The sequence below is a fragment of the Thamnophis sirtalis genome, unplaced genomic scaffold (genome assembly GCF_051295495.1).
Source record: "Thamnophis sirtalis isolate CommonGarterSnake01/CBP01778 unplaced genomic scaffold, rThaSir2_p1.2 scaffold_6, whole genome shotgun sequence".
Lineage (NCBI taxonomy): Eukaryota > Metazoa > Chordata > Lepidosauria > Squamata > Natricidae > Thamnophis > Thamnophis sirtalis.
Window position 1 is genome coordinate 103,648,167 of NW_028261386.1, and position 16,927 is coordinate 103,665,093.

The window sequence follows — 16,927 nt, forward strand, 5'->3', positions numbered from 1 at the left end:
CTTGAATCAACAAATTAAAAAGAATTACTATTAAGTAGTGCAACACTTAGTTCAGATAGCCATTTCACAACAATATTATGTCAGTGATATAAAAGTCATTGAAAAAAATTTAACAAGCATTTTACAGTGATTACAGGAATTTCAGTTCCAAAACCAAGTATAACCCTAGAATGATTTAGGAAATAATCTGACTGGGTTTGATTAAAAGCTTCCTTATCAATAAAATGGAAGTAAATAACTATCCTCAGAATAGAATTTAGAAGTTTCTAAAATTAGACTGATATTTTATCTTGTGCCCGCATATCCTCTTTCAAGTATGCATTCAAAGTAGCATTTGTAAAAATATCTAGTAAACACAGAAATAAAAGGATGAATCCCAGGATATGGTATAAACACATTGTACTCCAACCTGTAGTATTGTACTCCAACATAAAGAGAACTAGTTTTTAAACAAACATATTCCATGTGGTACCTTGAGATGGTGACATGCATGAAATAACAGATGGCCTCTAGAATAGAAGTCCTAGCTTGCATAGAGTAGAACAAGAAGGCTTGTGATAAAGAGCATGATTAATAAATTAAAAGGAAGAAAAAGAGATATGGTATATGTAAACCAATTTTGATAGTATCAAGAATGGATCATGTTAGGGGAAAAAATGGCCTAAAAGAATATGTGAAAGAAACAAGATTGACAGTATGAATGCAGGAAGTAAAAGCTTGAATTCTATGTGATAAACTATTAGAAGCATTGCCCTCTTGACAGAATGAAAGAAAATACTGGCATTAGTGGGAGGGGCATAATAGATACGGGAACATCACGTGGCACGACATAACTGCGAACGTCAAAAGCGCGCCGACAACATCGCGGCGCTAAAACCGCAATGTCAAAAGCGCGACGACAACAGCGCAACGACAGAAGCGCAATTTAACTTAAGGTAAGGTTTAGGGTTAGGTTTAGGGTTAGGTTTAGGGTAGGTTTAGCGTTAGGTTTAGGGTTAGGTTTAGCGTTATTTTTAGGGTTATGTTACAGCGCGCTTCTGTCGGCGCGCTGTTGTCGGCGCGCTGTTGTCGCGCGGTTTTGATGGTGCGGTTTTGTCACTGCGCTTTAGTCACACGCGCTTTAGTCTACCGCGGTTTTGTGGTGGAACCGGAACATCATAACATAAACTCTGCCTTTTTTGTATTCGTGATGTCATGAGCCACATTTTGAGACTTTGATAAAATTTCCAGTCGCAGTTTATGCTGCAGATAGCCCAGAAATGAAAAATGATCATGAAGAGTATGTGAAAGCTTCTTGGAGCAGTGTGAAAAGAATTATGTTATTATCATGTAGCATATGAATTACAACCATATGCAAATGGGAGCTATGAAACAGAATACTTGGTAGAATGATGAAATGAAAGTAACTTCAAATGAGAAAAAAATGCATATAAGACAATGATGGCTGCAAAAGCCAAGGATGAGAGATAGATATTGTATAATATATGTAAATGATGTAAATAAACATCACTGCAAATAGCATAGTCAAAGAGAGCAAGGGAAAGTTAAGTTTTAAAGTCAAGGCAGAAATGCAGAGCATTTTTATGGAAACAAAGCAAAGTTTTGAAAGTAGATGAAGAAGCTGAAAAGGAAGTTCTGGAAGAATGAATGGAATTAAACATAAAAGTGCTGAAGAGATTTAGGATGCAACTGAAGTGAAGGAATAATGGAAAGGGCATTTTAAAGGTTTTAATGGAAATGTTAATAATATCTTTAAAAAACTGAAATCATAATAAATGTTTGAGAAAAAATGATGGAAAAAGTCATGCCTAAATGCTCTGAGAATGTTGAAAAACAGTAAGGTGCCAGTAAAGATGGTATAACTGGTGAAAAATTAAAATGTGGGAGAGGGAGAGGAGATCTTTTACAGGGTAGCTGTGCAATTTGATTAACATGTATGAGGCTGCACACCGACAGTTGGAAGGATTCTTTCTTATTCACCTTTACAAAACTACTGGGGTGTTTAGGTTTTTTTAGTGTGTCCTCTGTGTGTGTGTGTGTGTGTGTGTGTGTGTGTGTGTGTGTGTGTGTGTGTGTGTTTGTGTCCTGATAGAAAAGCTTCAAGAGCTGATAATGGGAAAATCTGTTAAATTCAGTACAGCTTAATGCCAAAAAGAGAGTGTGCATATCATATTTTTGTTCGTTTACCTATCATGAAGAAGAATGATTGTGTGAAAGAAAATGTACTGGAGATTTGTTAATTTAGAGAATGAGTATAATATGGTAGAATTGAATTATGGAATGTTTTGCCTGAATATGAAGCTGGACATTGGCTGCTGAATACGATAAGAGAACTGAATGATGGTATAAAAATGCATTAAAAGAATTTTGGTTCAACATTTAGCAAGGAATAAGGCAAGGATATTTGTAGAATAACATAATTGTGGATTTTCTTCTAGTGAGGGAACCATGAGATAGATAGATAGATAGATAGATAGATAGATAGATAGATAGATAGATAGATAGACAGACAGACAGACAGACAGACAGACAGACAGACAGACAGACAGACAGACAGACAGATAGATAGATATTGGAAAATCATAAAAGGGAGGTGCTCCCTTGGGAGCCTGTAAGGTTTTTTAAAATTGCAAAATTAAAATTTTGGAACCTTATCACTTCAATGTATGGAAATATAGGAGGCTCCATATGACAAAAACACTAAGAGAACTTCAGCATAATATTCCAGGCCACCACTTGTCTATCACCTGCATAACTAAGCAACTGATAGTGAATGGCACCCCCTGCCATAAAACAAAGAACCATGGCGAAAAAAGATAAATTATAAGATAAATTAGTAGAAGGCTGTACCACCACTAGAAACTGTCAAACTGGTAAAAAAAAACACATTGGTTCAATCCTTTGATTGTCACAAAACTCAGGAAACTCTTAACTACCTTAAAAGGCCTTGATGTGGATGTTGAAGCAAAAGAAAATGTCTGCCTGAAATCAGTAATAGCTCTCAATACTTGGCCTGGTGTTAGATAGTTGCTGTACTCAGTTCAGTTCCAAGGTCTGCTTTTGAGGTATTTAAGCCAAGCTCGATCACAGATTATCCCATCCTTCACGTTCTAAACCATCTTTCACTCCCTTAGAGATGAGCCTTATTTTAGGACCTTCGGAGATAAAAGAAGCAATTAATGTATCCTCTTCTCCAAAAGAAAGCTACTGTAAGATAAATTAGCACAGTTGTGAACTGTGAACTGGAATGAAACTCCCTTGATACAAAGACTATTATTTGTGTGTGGGAAAAATAATCTTCAGAGTCTTTTTGGTAGCTAGGAGTCACTTCTGTGTTAGTGAGACAGCAGGGCACAGTATAGAAGAAGAAAAAGGAAACCTACAGGAATGGCAAAAGAGGAAGTCAATAAAAAACAGAAGGATTTCTAACTTTACTAGGTGTACCAAAAGTCAGGCTTATAAACCAATTTATTTTCTTTATTTTAATTTATTTTTTCAGAGAAAATGTTATTACACATTTATTTGATGTACCTGTTCAGGTGTCATACAAGGAAGAAGGGTTTAAAGAAATATTAACCAATTTGAAATTTTAACATAATTTATATAATTACACCTATGGGTCCTGACTTTTGATACACCCTGTATTTTTTATTTCTTTGAAAAGAAATGTCTAGATAAATCTTTGTACTTGTTAAGCAAATCCATTGAAATAGGCCCATTTGCATTTTGCCGGGGCCAGAATATTCAAAATGGAGATGTTGAAGTAAAACGTCTTGGGTTAGCAGGGATTACTTATGGTAGCACACGATATGAATAAAATGGGCTATAATGACAGTTTTACACTGTGTATGAAAGAAGAGAGCCTTTTATTCTTCCCTTAAAGGAAAAATACCTCTTTCTTATATAAACCTCTTCTTACATATTCCACTGAAATTGCTAGATTTAAAAAACCATTACAATTCTGGATCACAATACTGTTCTATTCTTATCTCAATCATGAACATTCCTAAATGAGAGAGCTAAAAGCAGCAGGATTAACTGTGTTTCTGCCAAATTTGGTAATTAAAATGCAAAATGAGCATAATTCTTCCAATATGGTACCATAGGAGAGTACAAGCTAATCTAAGAATGGGGTTCCATCCTTAATAATGTATGCATAACATCAAAAGCTGAATGAGAAACAGAGAGGACGATCCCATTTCAAAATGTGGAATTCATAGGATGAATATATATTATCTGAAAGAAATGTGTGTGTGTGTGTGTGTGTGTGTGTGTATATATACACACACAGATTTTATATATATAAAATCTGAAAGAAATGGGCCCTGCAGTAGCAGGAAAGTGATGATGATGATGATGATGATGATGATGATGATGATAAGGAGGAGGAGGAGGAGATAGCATGAAATGAGATTATTTCTTTCCATTTAAACTACTTTATTTGTACAAAGATTTTTATCTCTTTAAAAATGAAGAAATGGGCAGAACAGAGTACTGATTTTCCCTTTGAAGTTTGTGTTACAATAGTATTGATTAACTAATTTTTCTGCATTAAAATATATTTTAGAAATTAATATAATAAAATTCAGTATTTAGCCCTTTTTAATGAATAGGGAGTGATTTTTTTAATATTTGTAATAAGATTATATGAGCATGTACTTTTGACTGCAGTTAAATTTAAATTATTGCAGCAAGTTTAGTTTGCAATATCTGGAGTAACAACTTGGTCAGAATAGTTTTAGGATCCTTTGCTTGGGCACGGGGTTGAACTAGAAGATTCCCAAGTTCTGTATTCTGTATAGAGTTCTTTGCCCACTAGTTTGAGTTTGAGTTTATTGAACACTTATAGGCCGCCCTTTTCCCTGAGGGGACTCAGGGCGGCTTACAATAATGAGGGAAGGGAGTGCAAGACGAGACATAAAAGAAAATGTGAGTAAAAATAATTAACCATAAAAGCACAACATTCACTCAGCATTCGGGCGGGGAGAGAGTAAAGTCCTATCCCCAGGCCTGACGGGATAGCCAGATCTTGAGGGCCGTGCGGAAGGCCTGGACAGTGGTGAGGGTATGGATCTCCACGGGGAGATTGTTCCATAGCGTCGGAGCTGCAACTGAGAAGGCTCTCCTCCGCGTAGTCGCCAGTCGGCACTGACTGGTGGATGGAATTCGGAGGAGGCCTACCCTGTGCGATCTGATGGGATGCAGAGAGGTAATTGGCAGAAGGCGGTCTCTCAAATAGCCAGATCCACTACCATGGAGCGCTTTGTGGATGGTAAGTAGGACCTTGAAGTGCACCCGGCGATCAACAGGTAGCCAGCGCAGCTCACGGAGGATCGGTGTTATGTGGGCGAACCGCGGTGCGCCCACGATCACTCGCGCGGCCGCATTCTGGACTAGCTGAAGTCGCCGGATGCTCTTCAAGGGCAGCCCCATGTAGAGCACATTGCAGTATTCCAGCCTAGAGATCACAAGGGCTCGAGTGACTGTTGTGAGGGCCTCCCGGTTCAGGAGTACAGTATAAGTGTCAAAGGCAGGAGATGTTAAAGGTTCTGACAGGTTCTGGAAAACAGATAGCGGAAATTTTGAGTAGATCGGAGAACCAGCAAATATCACCTCTGGCTGGCCCCAGAGTGGGGTGGGAATGGGGATTTTGCAGTATCCTTCCCCTGCCATGCCCAACAAGCCACACCAACAGAACCGGTAGTTTAAAAAATTGAATTTCACCACTAGGTTATAGGCAACATATCTCTGGTTATGGTCTCTTTGTTTTGATTAATTTGCCAAATTTATAAGACATTTTTTAAACATGTCATTTCATCTTATCTATCACCTTATCAAGTCATCTACTAGAACTATCAGTGATCTAAGGATACTTATTGTAAAGATGATAATTACCATCCAGTGAAGCCAAAGTATGGCTTTCCAAATTAGGGAACTAGCATAAAGGGAACATTTTTGCATTTACTTGTTTCTTTTAAAAGAATAAGAATGACAGAATGACAGAGTTGAAAGGGACCTTGGAGGTCTTCTAGTCCAAAGTGTTTTCCCCCAAGATATAAAAAATTCATTCAGGGTTTATCTATTCCCAAGGCAATGTTAGCACTATAGTGCCTGCCAGTGACTATGTTGTTAACCAACCTGCCTCCTGGATCTTGCTACCTTATGTATTGTTTGTAATTCTTTTACACCAACACATTTAATTACAACTGGTACTCTGTCTCTTCTTGCCATCATTGATAAGAGGACCTTGAAAACAATTGCGTTCCCTATATGACATTTTCAAATTGCTAACAAATAACATGAAAATTATTTTGAACAGTAGTGTTCGAAAAAAAATAATGAAAAAGAACAAGAATACAATCACAAGCAAAACTCCAATAAAAAAGGAATATATCCTGGTTATTGTAGTCTACATTCCAAAAATGCATTGTTAAAAAAAAGTAACCCAAACTTCAAAATTAAAAAAAATTACAAGGACAAAGCTGATTGCAGCTCACTTGCTTGAAGAATTAACTATTTCAATAGTTTATTATGGCTTATAGGTCATGAAAACCCCAAATCCACAATCTCATATAATTAGAATATTGTGAAAAGGTGCAATATTCTAGGCTCAAAGTGTCCCACTCTAATCAGCTAATTAAGCCGTAACACCTGCAAAGGGTTCCTGAGCCTTTAAATGGTCTCTCAGTCTGGTTCAGTAGGAATCACAATCATGGGAAAGACTGCTGACCTGACAGTTGTGCAAAAAACCATCATTGACACCCTCCATAAGGAGGGAAAGCCTCAAAAGGTAATTGCAAAAGAAGTTGGATGTTTCCAAAGTGCTGTATCAAAGCACATTAATAGAAAGTTATGTGGAAGGGAAAAGTGTGGAAGAAAAAGGTGCACAAGCAGCAGGAATGACTGCAGCCTGGAAAGGATTGTCAGGAAAAGGCCATTCAAATGTCACATTCCTCTTGCCCAGCTGCTCCTGAACAACAAACAACATCAGAAGCATCTTACCTGGACTAAAGAAAAACAGACCTGGTCTGTTGCTCAGTGGTTCAAAGTCCTCTTTTCTGATGAGAGCAACTTTTGCCTCTCATTTGGAAACCAAGGACTCAGAGTATGGAGGAAGAATGGAGAGGCACAAACTGCAAGATGCTTGAAATCCAGTGTGAAGTTTCCACAGTCTGTGTTGATTTGGGGAGCCATGTCATCTGCTGGTGTTGGTCCACTGTGCTTCATTAAGTCCAGGGTCAATGCAGCCCTCTACTAGGAGATTTTGGAGCACTTCATGTTTCCTTCTACAGACGAGCTTTATGGGGATGCTGACTTCATTTTCCAGCAGCACTTGGCACCTGCCCACACTGCCAAAAGCACCAAAATCTGGTTCAATGACCATGGGATTACTGTGCTTGATTGGCCAGCAAACTCGCCTGACCTGAACCCCATAGAGAATCTATGGGGAATTGCCAAGAGAAAGATGAGAGACATGAAACCAAACAATGCAGAAGAGCTGAAGGCCACTATTGAAACATCCTGGTCTTCCATAACCCCTCAGCAGTGCCACAGGCTGATAGCTTCCATGCCACGCCATGCCAGTAATTGCTGCAAAAGGGGCCCAAACCAAGTACTGAGTACATATGCATGCTTATACTTTTCAGAGGTCTGATATTGTTCCATGTAGAATCCTTGTTTTATTGATTGCATGTAATATTCTAATTTTCTGAAATTGTGGATTTGGGGTTTTCATGACCTGTAAGCCATAATCATCATAATTATGACAAATCACGGCTTGAACTATCTTGCTTTGCATGTAATGAGTCTATCTCATATTTTGGTTTCAGCTTTTAAGTTGCATTACTGAAATAAATGAACTTTTGCATGATATTCTAATTTTTCGAGTTCCACGTGTCTTTCTATTGAACAAGTCTTCACAGATTGTCTCCATGAAATCAGGAAAAAATTTGCACAGATGAAATTCACTCTAAATCTTGAGAATCCCTTTCGGTGTACTCTGATTTTTCTTTTAATATAAACTAGTTCTAAGATCAGTTTTTCTTTTCTATTGTGGTATCAGTTGTATGGACTTCTAATTTGTGTCTTCAGCTTTTCGTCATTAGCAGTTATTTCATGTAATGTTCCTCATATCAGAAAATACAGTAATTTATATTTCAGTGGCTGCAGTGAGTTTATTAATGCTTGAAAAAAACCCTCCTTTTCAAAGTTATATGCACCATTAGAACTATTTTCCCTCCGTTGTATTATGTGCTATATGTGTACTGGCAAAACAGTAGCAGGAATTCTCCAATGTTATTGCTGCAACTATAATGTAATATTAAAACACATTTCTAGCATGAATGGTTTTATTGTTACCTTCCTCCTGAGTGATTTTAACATACATTGTAGTTTTCAAATCTTCCTGAATGCAGCAGGTTGGTTGGTTTGTTTTTCTTTAATGCTATTATCCTATAAGAGAAAAATGGAATTGAAATAGCTCTCAGATTTTAATTAATCTGAAGCTATCTAACTGCCTTATTCAGTGGGACATGTTAATTTCTAGGCAGGAAGTTGTGACAATATTTGCACTCAAATCAGACTAAGATTACAGCATTTTAGCCAATATGAATATAAATGTTGACATATCTTTCATCTTCTATGTTACAAATGATATTTCATTTACCAGCGCCACCTACTGCTAAAGCAGTTGATATTAAACACAATTGAAATATAATTTTATATATGTAGTATTGCATAGACTACAAGCAGCAGCCCTACTTTGGATACCCTGATTACTGGCCCTCAAATAGAAAAGCCTTAAGAAAAAAATTACATTATCTTTCTTCTGGATATACGGCTAACTCTAAACTGCAAAAATCTGGATGACCACTATGGTGCAAACAGGTTTTGAATTTCTGAATGCTGTCTAGGGTTCATCTAATTTTCTTGCACCATTACCTAATCATTATAATGAAGTGTTTACAATACCATAAGACACAATTTTTTAAATTAATATAACAGCTGGTGAGATGCAAAGAGTTCTTGCTTTTCTCGGCCATAACTCTTGTTTTTGATATACCTTTGAATCTATCATGCTTCCCTCTAAAATAGTTGATAAGAATACCCAAATGAAATACAGTAGAGAGATTCTTATGATTCACTTAGGATACAGGAATATTCATTCAGAGACCATGAATCTTCCTTTTGGGTTTTGGGGAAGAGGTGAAATTGGCTCCAGGGCTCAGCAATACTCCAAGGAAGATTTGGGTTTCAATAAACTATAGTACAGGTCATTCCAGTCAGAGATGGACCTTCTATTCTACCTAGCCTTAGGATATACTGCAGTTCCTCAGATTCTACAGATGATATTCCTACACAAAAACAACATTTACTTCTAACCTTTATAATCATAGACCCTTAGAAAAAATCTACATCCCACTCAATAGGATAGGGTCCCTGGAAAATCATCATCTGCCCAGCTTCTTAAAGACTCAGTTGCCTACAGAAACCCTGCTATTTTGTTTTTAATGAGAGAATATATCAGGCAATAACTCCTCCATGTTGTGAAGCAAATTTCTCTGTGCTCTGTGAATGGACAATTTTAATTCATTCACTGAATGGACTAAATTAAGCTCTAATTAAGCCAAGAATTTAATCACACTAATTAAGACAAGAAATCCCATAGTTGGGCTCCTATAATGTTGAATCAAAAGTAGGGAAGACCTGCTTTTCCCTTGAGCATTGGGAAACTGAGCCTGTTTGTGACTATTTAGGAGAATGATTTTGTTATTCTTGATGTGTTCCATTCTTAGTATTGCTTTATTTTTGTTGCGGATTTTTTTTCTTTAAATTTTTATTTTATTGCATATAAAAATCCCATTTGTAAGTGAACAGTGTGTTTCTAGGTACAAATAATTTTAGGAAATAATAACCATAATGTTTAGAATAATATTCACCACATTGATATTAATCATATAATAGTAATAATATTTGCATATCCATTTTAACGATCCTTGCGCAGAGCATTAGCCCTTCTCTTATATTTCCATATTTCTAAGTTCTATTTTTATTGGCTAACCATTGATAGAATGAATCCCATGTTAAAAAATATTCAGTTTCTTTCTTTTCCTTAACTTTAAGTGTTAGTCTATCTATTTCTGCTCATTCTAATATTTTTCAATTACATTTTAATCTGTAGGAATCTCTTCACTTTTCCATTGTTGTGCAAATACAATGCTAGCTGCAGTTAACACATGTAAATTCAGATATGTATTCCCCTTATTATACTTTTCTGGTAAGATGCCCAACAAAAATATTTCTGGTTTTAAGTCTATATGTTGTTTTATTTTATTTATTTTAGCCCAATTGTAAGCTGCTTATGGCTGCAGTTTGAGAAAGTCCCAAGTTAAGAAAATGACATAGTCCCAAACTGGAAAGGAGGAAAGGGGAAGAGATTTAGGGTAGCCATGCTTGAATCTCACATGCTATATTTTGTAAGTGAGAAGGTTATAGCTTTAGTTTGGCAAGATTTTGTCCCTTAGGTATAAAGCAGACAAAGAATTGGACTCGATTGGACTTCATTGTATAATCTCTGGCCTTGGGCCTGACAGTCCATCAGGACCTCACCTAATGCGATGTTTATGTGCCTCATGGTATTAGCACTAGAGTGACATACAACATTGTTCCTAAGATAGGATTCTTCTGCATTATAAATCCTGTAAAAGGGGGGTGGGTTTCCATGGTAAATTTCAGCCGGACCTCAAACTTACTTCTAATAAATATGTTGGGGAATATTAGGGGGGGAATGCCCATGCCACTAGTGGAGTTTGCTTTGAGAAATAGCACACTAAGAGTACATGTAATTTCCACTCCCAGTCCTTCCAAAACCATGTGAAGCAGACTTGCCAATCACAGAATGTTGATCACAGAATACACCGGCTACTTGTCTCTCTCCCATTAACAAGTAGGGCCTGCAAATAAGCCAGCCATTCAGTGCTTTTACTCCCAGATCAACAACAAAATCTCCTTATCTATCCTTCAAACTGAAAAGCAAATTAAATAAAACGCAAGCCATATCCTTGTCCCTTCATTCCTTATTTTCCTTACATGCTGTGTTTATTTGGCAGTTTGCAAAACAGCTGCAATTTCACAGGGAGGAAGGTGCCAGGCTCTAAGCCCTCATTCCTCCTGTATTAAAAATGAGGGATGTCACAACACGATATCATATCATCAATTTTGTAATCAGGCAATGCTATAACAGTGGCTAGAGTGGGAAAGAAGAGGAGCCGAGTTCTAAGAGAATGTATACTTTTTTCAGCTGCCAGGGCACACCCACTTCGCTGAAATAATAAAAATTCTCCCTTCATACACCCCAGAAAAGGAGTGTGTGAAAAGGAAATGAAAAACCACAAATCTTCTTGCAAACAAAAAAAGCTTTCTTACCTATTTCATTCCTGCTACTCGATGGCCGTGCTGAGCCAGCTGAAACTCAGGAGCAGGGGTGAGCCAGAGTTCCCTCTAATAGGGAAACGAGTTGCCCGCAATCTCTTCTGACGTTCACCTTACCAAAAAAAAATGAGTTCATTTTTGTAACTGACTGGCTAGAAACAAATGAGCTTAGTGGATGAACTCAGTCAATGTTGCCAGAGCACAAAGGTCTCAGCTTTTGCTGGCGCAGAATAGTTCATGTTCAAGTGCCCTACAAAAAGGAGATTCTTAAATTAATGCTTCTTGAGAAGAAATATGCAGTACAGAAATGTATGCTTATGAAACATTAAGACCCTGTGTTGTGGTCCCACTGCACATTCAGTCAGCAGCCCTTTTAAAGAATGCGGATGGAAAGTTATTCCGTAGAATGGCTAACCGTTAGTTTCTTGCTTATTATGGTTAATGGCCAGTCAATGTAATAGGAAAATATAAGACACTTAGTCATAAACTAAGAAAAATAGAAAAGATAATCAAATAGAAAATGAGAGAGATGCATTTAAATGCATCATCTGGCTGAGACCAAATAAAATTGTTTGTTAGTTGTCACAAAACAGAGTAAAGAAAAAGGTTGACATCTGAGGGCACATTTAGATATACTTGCATAATAAAAAATACATTTATTTTTGATACAGAGGGAACAGAATTGGAATGGGTTGTAATGCGTTTTGTAAGCAGAACCATATATCAGATATGAGCTGAGATCACAGTTTCATAGCTTCAGGGCAAAATTTAGTTATTGAATGAATAATATTAATCCAGCAATTGGAGAGGAAAAGTGAGATGTATACTTATTTTTCTCTGCTAGGTAAATGCTTTCAGAAAGGCAGAATTAGGTTAGCTTATATGCTCCTGTAAAAGTATTAATTTATTTATAACATTTATATGGTTGCCAATTCAACCAAAATACTCTGGGTGGCTTTCAGAAAATTCAGCAAAACATAATGGCAAGAATACAAAATCATACTGCATACACTGATAAATAATAATAAAAGGTGATCCTAAATAAAATGACACCATCATCCAATCAGGGTGCAACACAAAAATCCAGAGAAAGAATTAGTTTTTGACAGCCTTTCTAAATGGTCAGGCTCTTTTATGGTCTTGCTAGCTTCATTGTAGATTACACGACTTCCTATGAAAAGTCAGATAAACGGTCAGTTTATCTCTGAGATTTGATTTGCACGATGAGTGAAAATTATCTATTGTTACAGATAGTCCGTGAGTTATGATTACAATGGAGTCCAGAATTTTGATCATAAATTGAGGCATGTGATCTGTCTCAATTTTACAATTATTTTTATGATGTTTGTAAAGTCACTATGTTTATAAATCAAAGCACACGGTCATTAAGTGAACCATGTATTGTGAATCCAGCATATGCAGTGTCAAAAATCATGGTCATGTGGCCACAGAATGTTGCAATCAGTTGTAAATGTGAGCTAGTTACCAAGCACCTGAAATACAATCACTTGGAATTGATAAGTTAAGTGGAATTCTTATCTCCCAGATTCACAAAATATGATAGAAATATGGAAAACTGATGGCAGAAAAAGATATACCAGTGGTATATCAAATCTGCCCTTCGAATTTTTTTTCTTTTTAATTTATGTGTTTATTAATTATTATTTTTAATTTTTTTTGTTTTTTTTATTATTAGTCAGATGATAGACATGCCTGTATCCCAAGCATGTTTAATCTCAGTTACTGATGTTTGATCCACTGTCTTCACTTGGAAATTGGTTCCAAGTTTCCATTACTGTGAAGTAATAGTTTATTACATTATTATACAATTAAAAGACTTTATCTGTTTTATTACCACTGATGGACCAATTATACTCTTTTGTTTTCTTTAGAGAGTCAAGGAGATGGCTTTGAAGCAAACATTCAGAAACCATTCTGCAAACAAAGAGGAGAGTAGTATTCCTTATATACTGAGAGAATATTAAGAGGCTTATAGTGACTCCTTCCTGATTCACTGGGTTATAAGAGGGAGAGAAGAAGCAACATAATGATTCTTATAAGGTTGCTATAAACCAGTGGTGAAATCTATTTTATTTGGGCACCAGTTCTGTGGGCGTGGCTTGATGGGGGTGTCATGTGACCGAGTGGGTGTGGCCAACTTTTTTTCCCTTTTTAAAGCTTTTTTTTCCTGCCTATTTGAACCGGCAGGGAAAAAGTGCTTTAAAAAGCGGGGGAAAGCTTCCAAGGATCATGCAGCTCACAGGTGAGTAGCATGATCCTCAGAAGCTTTTTTTTTTTTTACTACTAGTTCACAGAACCAATAACAATTGTCCCACTGGTTCGGCCGAACTGGGCCAAACTGCAAGAATTTCACCCTTTGCTATCAACCCTTTGAGGTGAACCAGAACAGGAAACAGACTCCAAGGGAGATCTACTTAGATAAACTCTTATAACAGAATCTGACAGATCTGACTATGATTCTCTTCTTCTCCTTCTTATCATCCAATATACCATACTTTGTCACCTCTGAAAGTATTTTTCCTATTTTTGCCATTTTAATCTCCTGTCCCTTTATTAATAAAAATAATTAGTACATAACTTTTCTGATTTGTGTATTTCTTTTTTATTAATAGTTTCTGGGTCAGACATGGCACTTTAGAATCACAGCAATAATACATCTTTATTACTTAAAATCCTGCCATCTAAGGGGAAAAAAGCTATTTACCGGATTGAAAATATATATATTTTTATGCATAACACAAATGTATTATGGCTAAACCTCAGACTTATATAGTACTTGAAAATCTGAGATCCATGCTTTGATTAAAGCATATTGTATATGTTTGTAAATGCCTTAAATCTTTTCCACTTGGATTTTCATCTTTGCTTAATTTAGAGGGGAAGGGGGAATCAAGCTAAATATTTCAATCTGTGAATCTCTGAAGATCGCCTTTGTTTTATTACAATGGAACCCTTTCCTGAGTCAGAACTGATTATGAAAACAAAAGAAAACTACGTTTTAAATAAAAATAATGGTTGGAAATGTAGTTCTGCAGTTTAAAATGTCATAATAGAATTAAATCAACCATTCTATTTAGAACTCATTCACATCTAGGTGGGGTTGGACTAGATAACCTACAAGGTCCCTTCCAACTCTGTTAATCTACATGCTCATTAGAAACAGGAATTTAAAAAGTTGGGTGATCCAATTACCTGAAATGACCACCTACCAACTTCAGGATCTCCCAAAATCATTATCTCCAGTCTATGCAGACAATCAGGCATATAAAGACATGTTACACAATGGAGAATAACTGTCCATTCCGTTGTTAAGGCAAGTTTGTGCTATCTCTTGGCCCATCAAACACAAATGTATTTGTTTGTAATATTTATATCATCTCACATAATACTTAATCTTACCAAGTTGTCTATCCCAACCTTTTAACACTGTTTAATCCAATGATATATCCCCATTTTAAAATTATTCTTTTGAGTTGCCCAGACTCAAAGGGCATGTTATAGCCAGCTAGCTAAGGACCAAACAGATGTTACAGTGACAGGCATATTGATTACAAGTGACTCACAAGTAAATTAGTATGTAGGTAAGCGATAAAGGAGAATGGAAGGACATCATGGATGGTTTGGAAGAATGTTAAACCAAGCTCTGGTAAATGAGACTTTGGCCGTAGAAATAACTCTTGCTGGGGAAAACGGTATATGAATAAAACAGTGACAAGTAAAAGCCTTGTGGTGCAGGAGTTTTTGCTTATCCATACTGGATTTTAATTCATCCCAACAGTCCCACATTGTAATAATTTGACCTGACCCACATACAAGCAATTTATCATCAAAACACCTAATTTGTTCCCACTGAAACAAAAGCTATAAAGCAAAATATTTACATATTTCTGTGCCCCTTATCTGCCTTCCTTTAATATGTTGATGTCAGAAAAATGCAGGTGAAATTGTTTGCTCAAAAAATCTTAACAGAAGAGGTAAAACTGATGTGTCTGCTGACCTTACAGAAACCCTACCAAGGACTTTATGCAAGCTTAAATTTAGAAGCAGTAAAAATCTGGCACATTATTCATTAATTAGAGGATTCATAGAATTTGGTAAATTCTTAGTTTGATACCATATAAAAACAGAAACTGTTTGACTGCCTGTTAATAAATGTTTCTCTGTATGTTGCCTCTTGCTCAGGAATGCTTTATGTATTTTTGGTGTCTGCAGACTGAAGAAGTCCTGAAGATTGATGGAGGGCCATGCTATTCAAACAGCAGGCGTTGCTGAGACAGAAGCTCCTAGTGCTAGGCAGCCTTGCTATTGGAAGCCTTCTCTATCTAGTTGCCAGAGTTGGGAGCTTGGATAGGTAAGTCGCTAAATTAGCATGTCCCAGTGACATCAATAATTATAAATGGCTATAGGTGCTTTCCCCACCTCCCCCCCCAGTCCAATTTCCTCTTAAGCTTTGAATATAATTGAATAGGTTTCTAGCTCTTTGTCTTGCTGCTACCATTTAAAAAGACAATCTGCTGTAGTATTGATTTTTATTGTTAGTTTCCTTCTGTATAAAAACAGGGGAAGGCATGGGAAAACTGAAGGAGCATTAGCTTGCTGAAGCCCAGTACCTTGGTCCATGTCCATTTATATTCTATGTGCACTGGCATTTGTGTTCAGAAGGAATGTAAAGTGCCATACAGTAAATATGTCACCACAATAGGTCAGCTTTTGTGCACAGTAGCAGACTAACTTCAAGTTTCAATAAACAGTATAGTATCTTGTACATTTTCTTTTCTGATATTTATGGGTAAGCAATTAAGATGGTATGGTGGTAATTAAACTTGCGCATAAACCTGCAAAGTTTGTTTGTCAGATCTTGGATCTTCTTGCACTTGAAAGATTGCTGAAGGATATAAAGCATATTTTAAACTCTGTTAATTAGCTTTTAGTTATTGTTTTTTTAAAAAAAAAAATCCCCCTTGAGATGGATGTAGTGAATAAAAAGATCTTGTATTTTCAGGGCAATTGTGAGATATAAAACTAGGGCCAGTTCTGTTTATTATTCCTGTTAATGCCCAACATTGTTGACTTTGAATTACAGGAAACAACTTACTTTCAATTTCATAGAGAATATGGAACTAAGACTCAATTACCAAATCCTTTTTTCTGTTTTATGACAGTTAAGTTGCTCCAAGAAATGGCAGAATTAAAAGAAAGAAAGTCTATTTGATGAAAGATTTATGTATCAAAGTTGCTTTCTGAAATCCATTTGGAGGCAATTAGTATCCTAACATGGTAATTTAAATTATGTATAGTATTGTAAAACTTCCATTCAAAAATAGCATTCCAGGCTGAGACTGTAGTTAGATGGTAAAGGAGCAAACATAAACATTGCATGTACTTTGTTTGGCCAATTATAGCTACATTATTTCTTAGATCCAGTTGCATTAATGCCAAATTCATATGAGTTGTATGAAAATTCAAGTTACTGGTT

General features: G+C 36.4%; 1 protein-coding gene across 5 annotated transcripts in view; it reads left to right on the forward strand.

Annotated features, from left to right (window-relative positions):
* Positions 1–16,927, forward strand: part of HS3ST5 (heparan sulfate-glucosamine 3-sulfotransferase 5) — a 201,814-nt gene that overhangs the window by 175,360 nt on the left and 9,527 nt on the right. For 4 of the 5 annotated variants that reach the window (XM_014056137.2, XM_014056138.2, XM_014056139.2 and 1 more), the window contains exon 3: positions 15,664–15,802. The exons of the other annotated variant lie outside the window; for it this stretch is intronic. In XM_014056137.2, coding sequence (XP_013911612.1) covers positions 15,696–15,802 — 107 coding nt within the window. In that variant the 5' untranslated portion in view covers positions 15,664–15,695. The remainder of the gene's footprint in view (positions 1–15,663; positions 15,803–16,927) is intronic. 5 annotated transcript variants of the gene reach the window in all.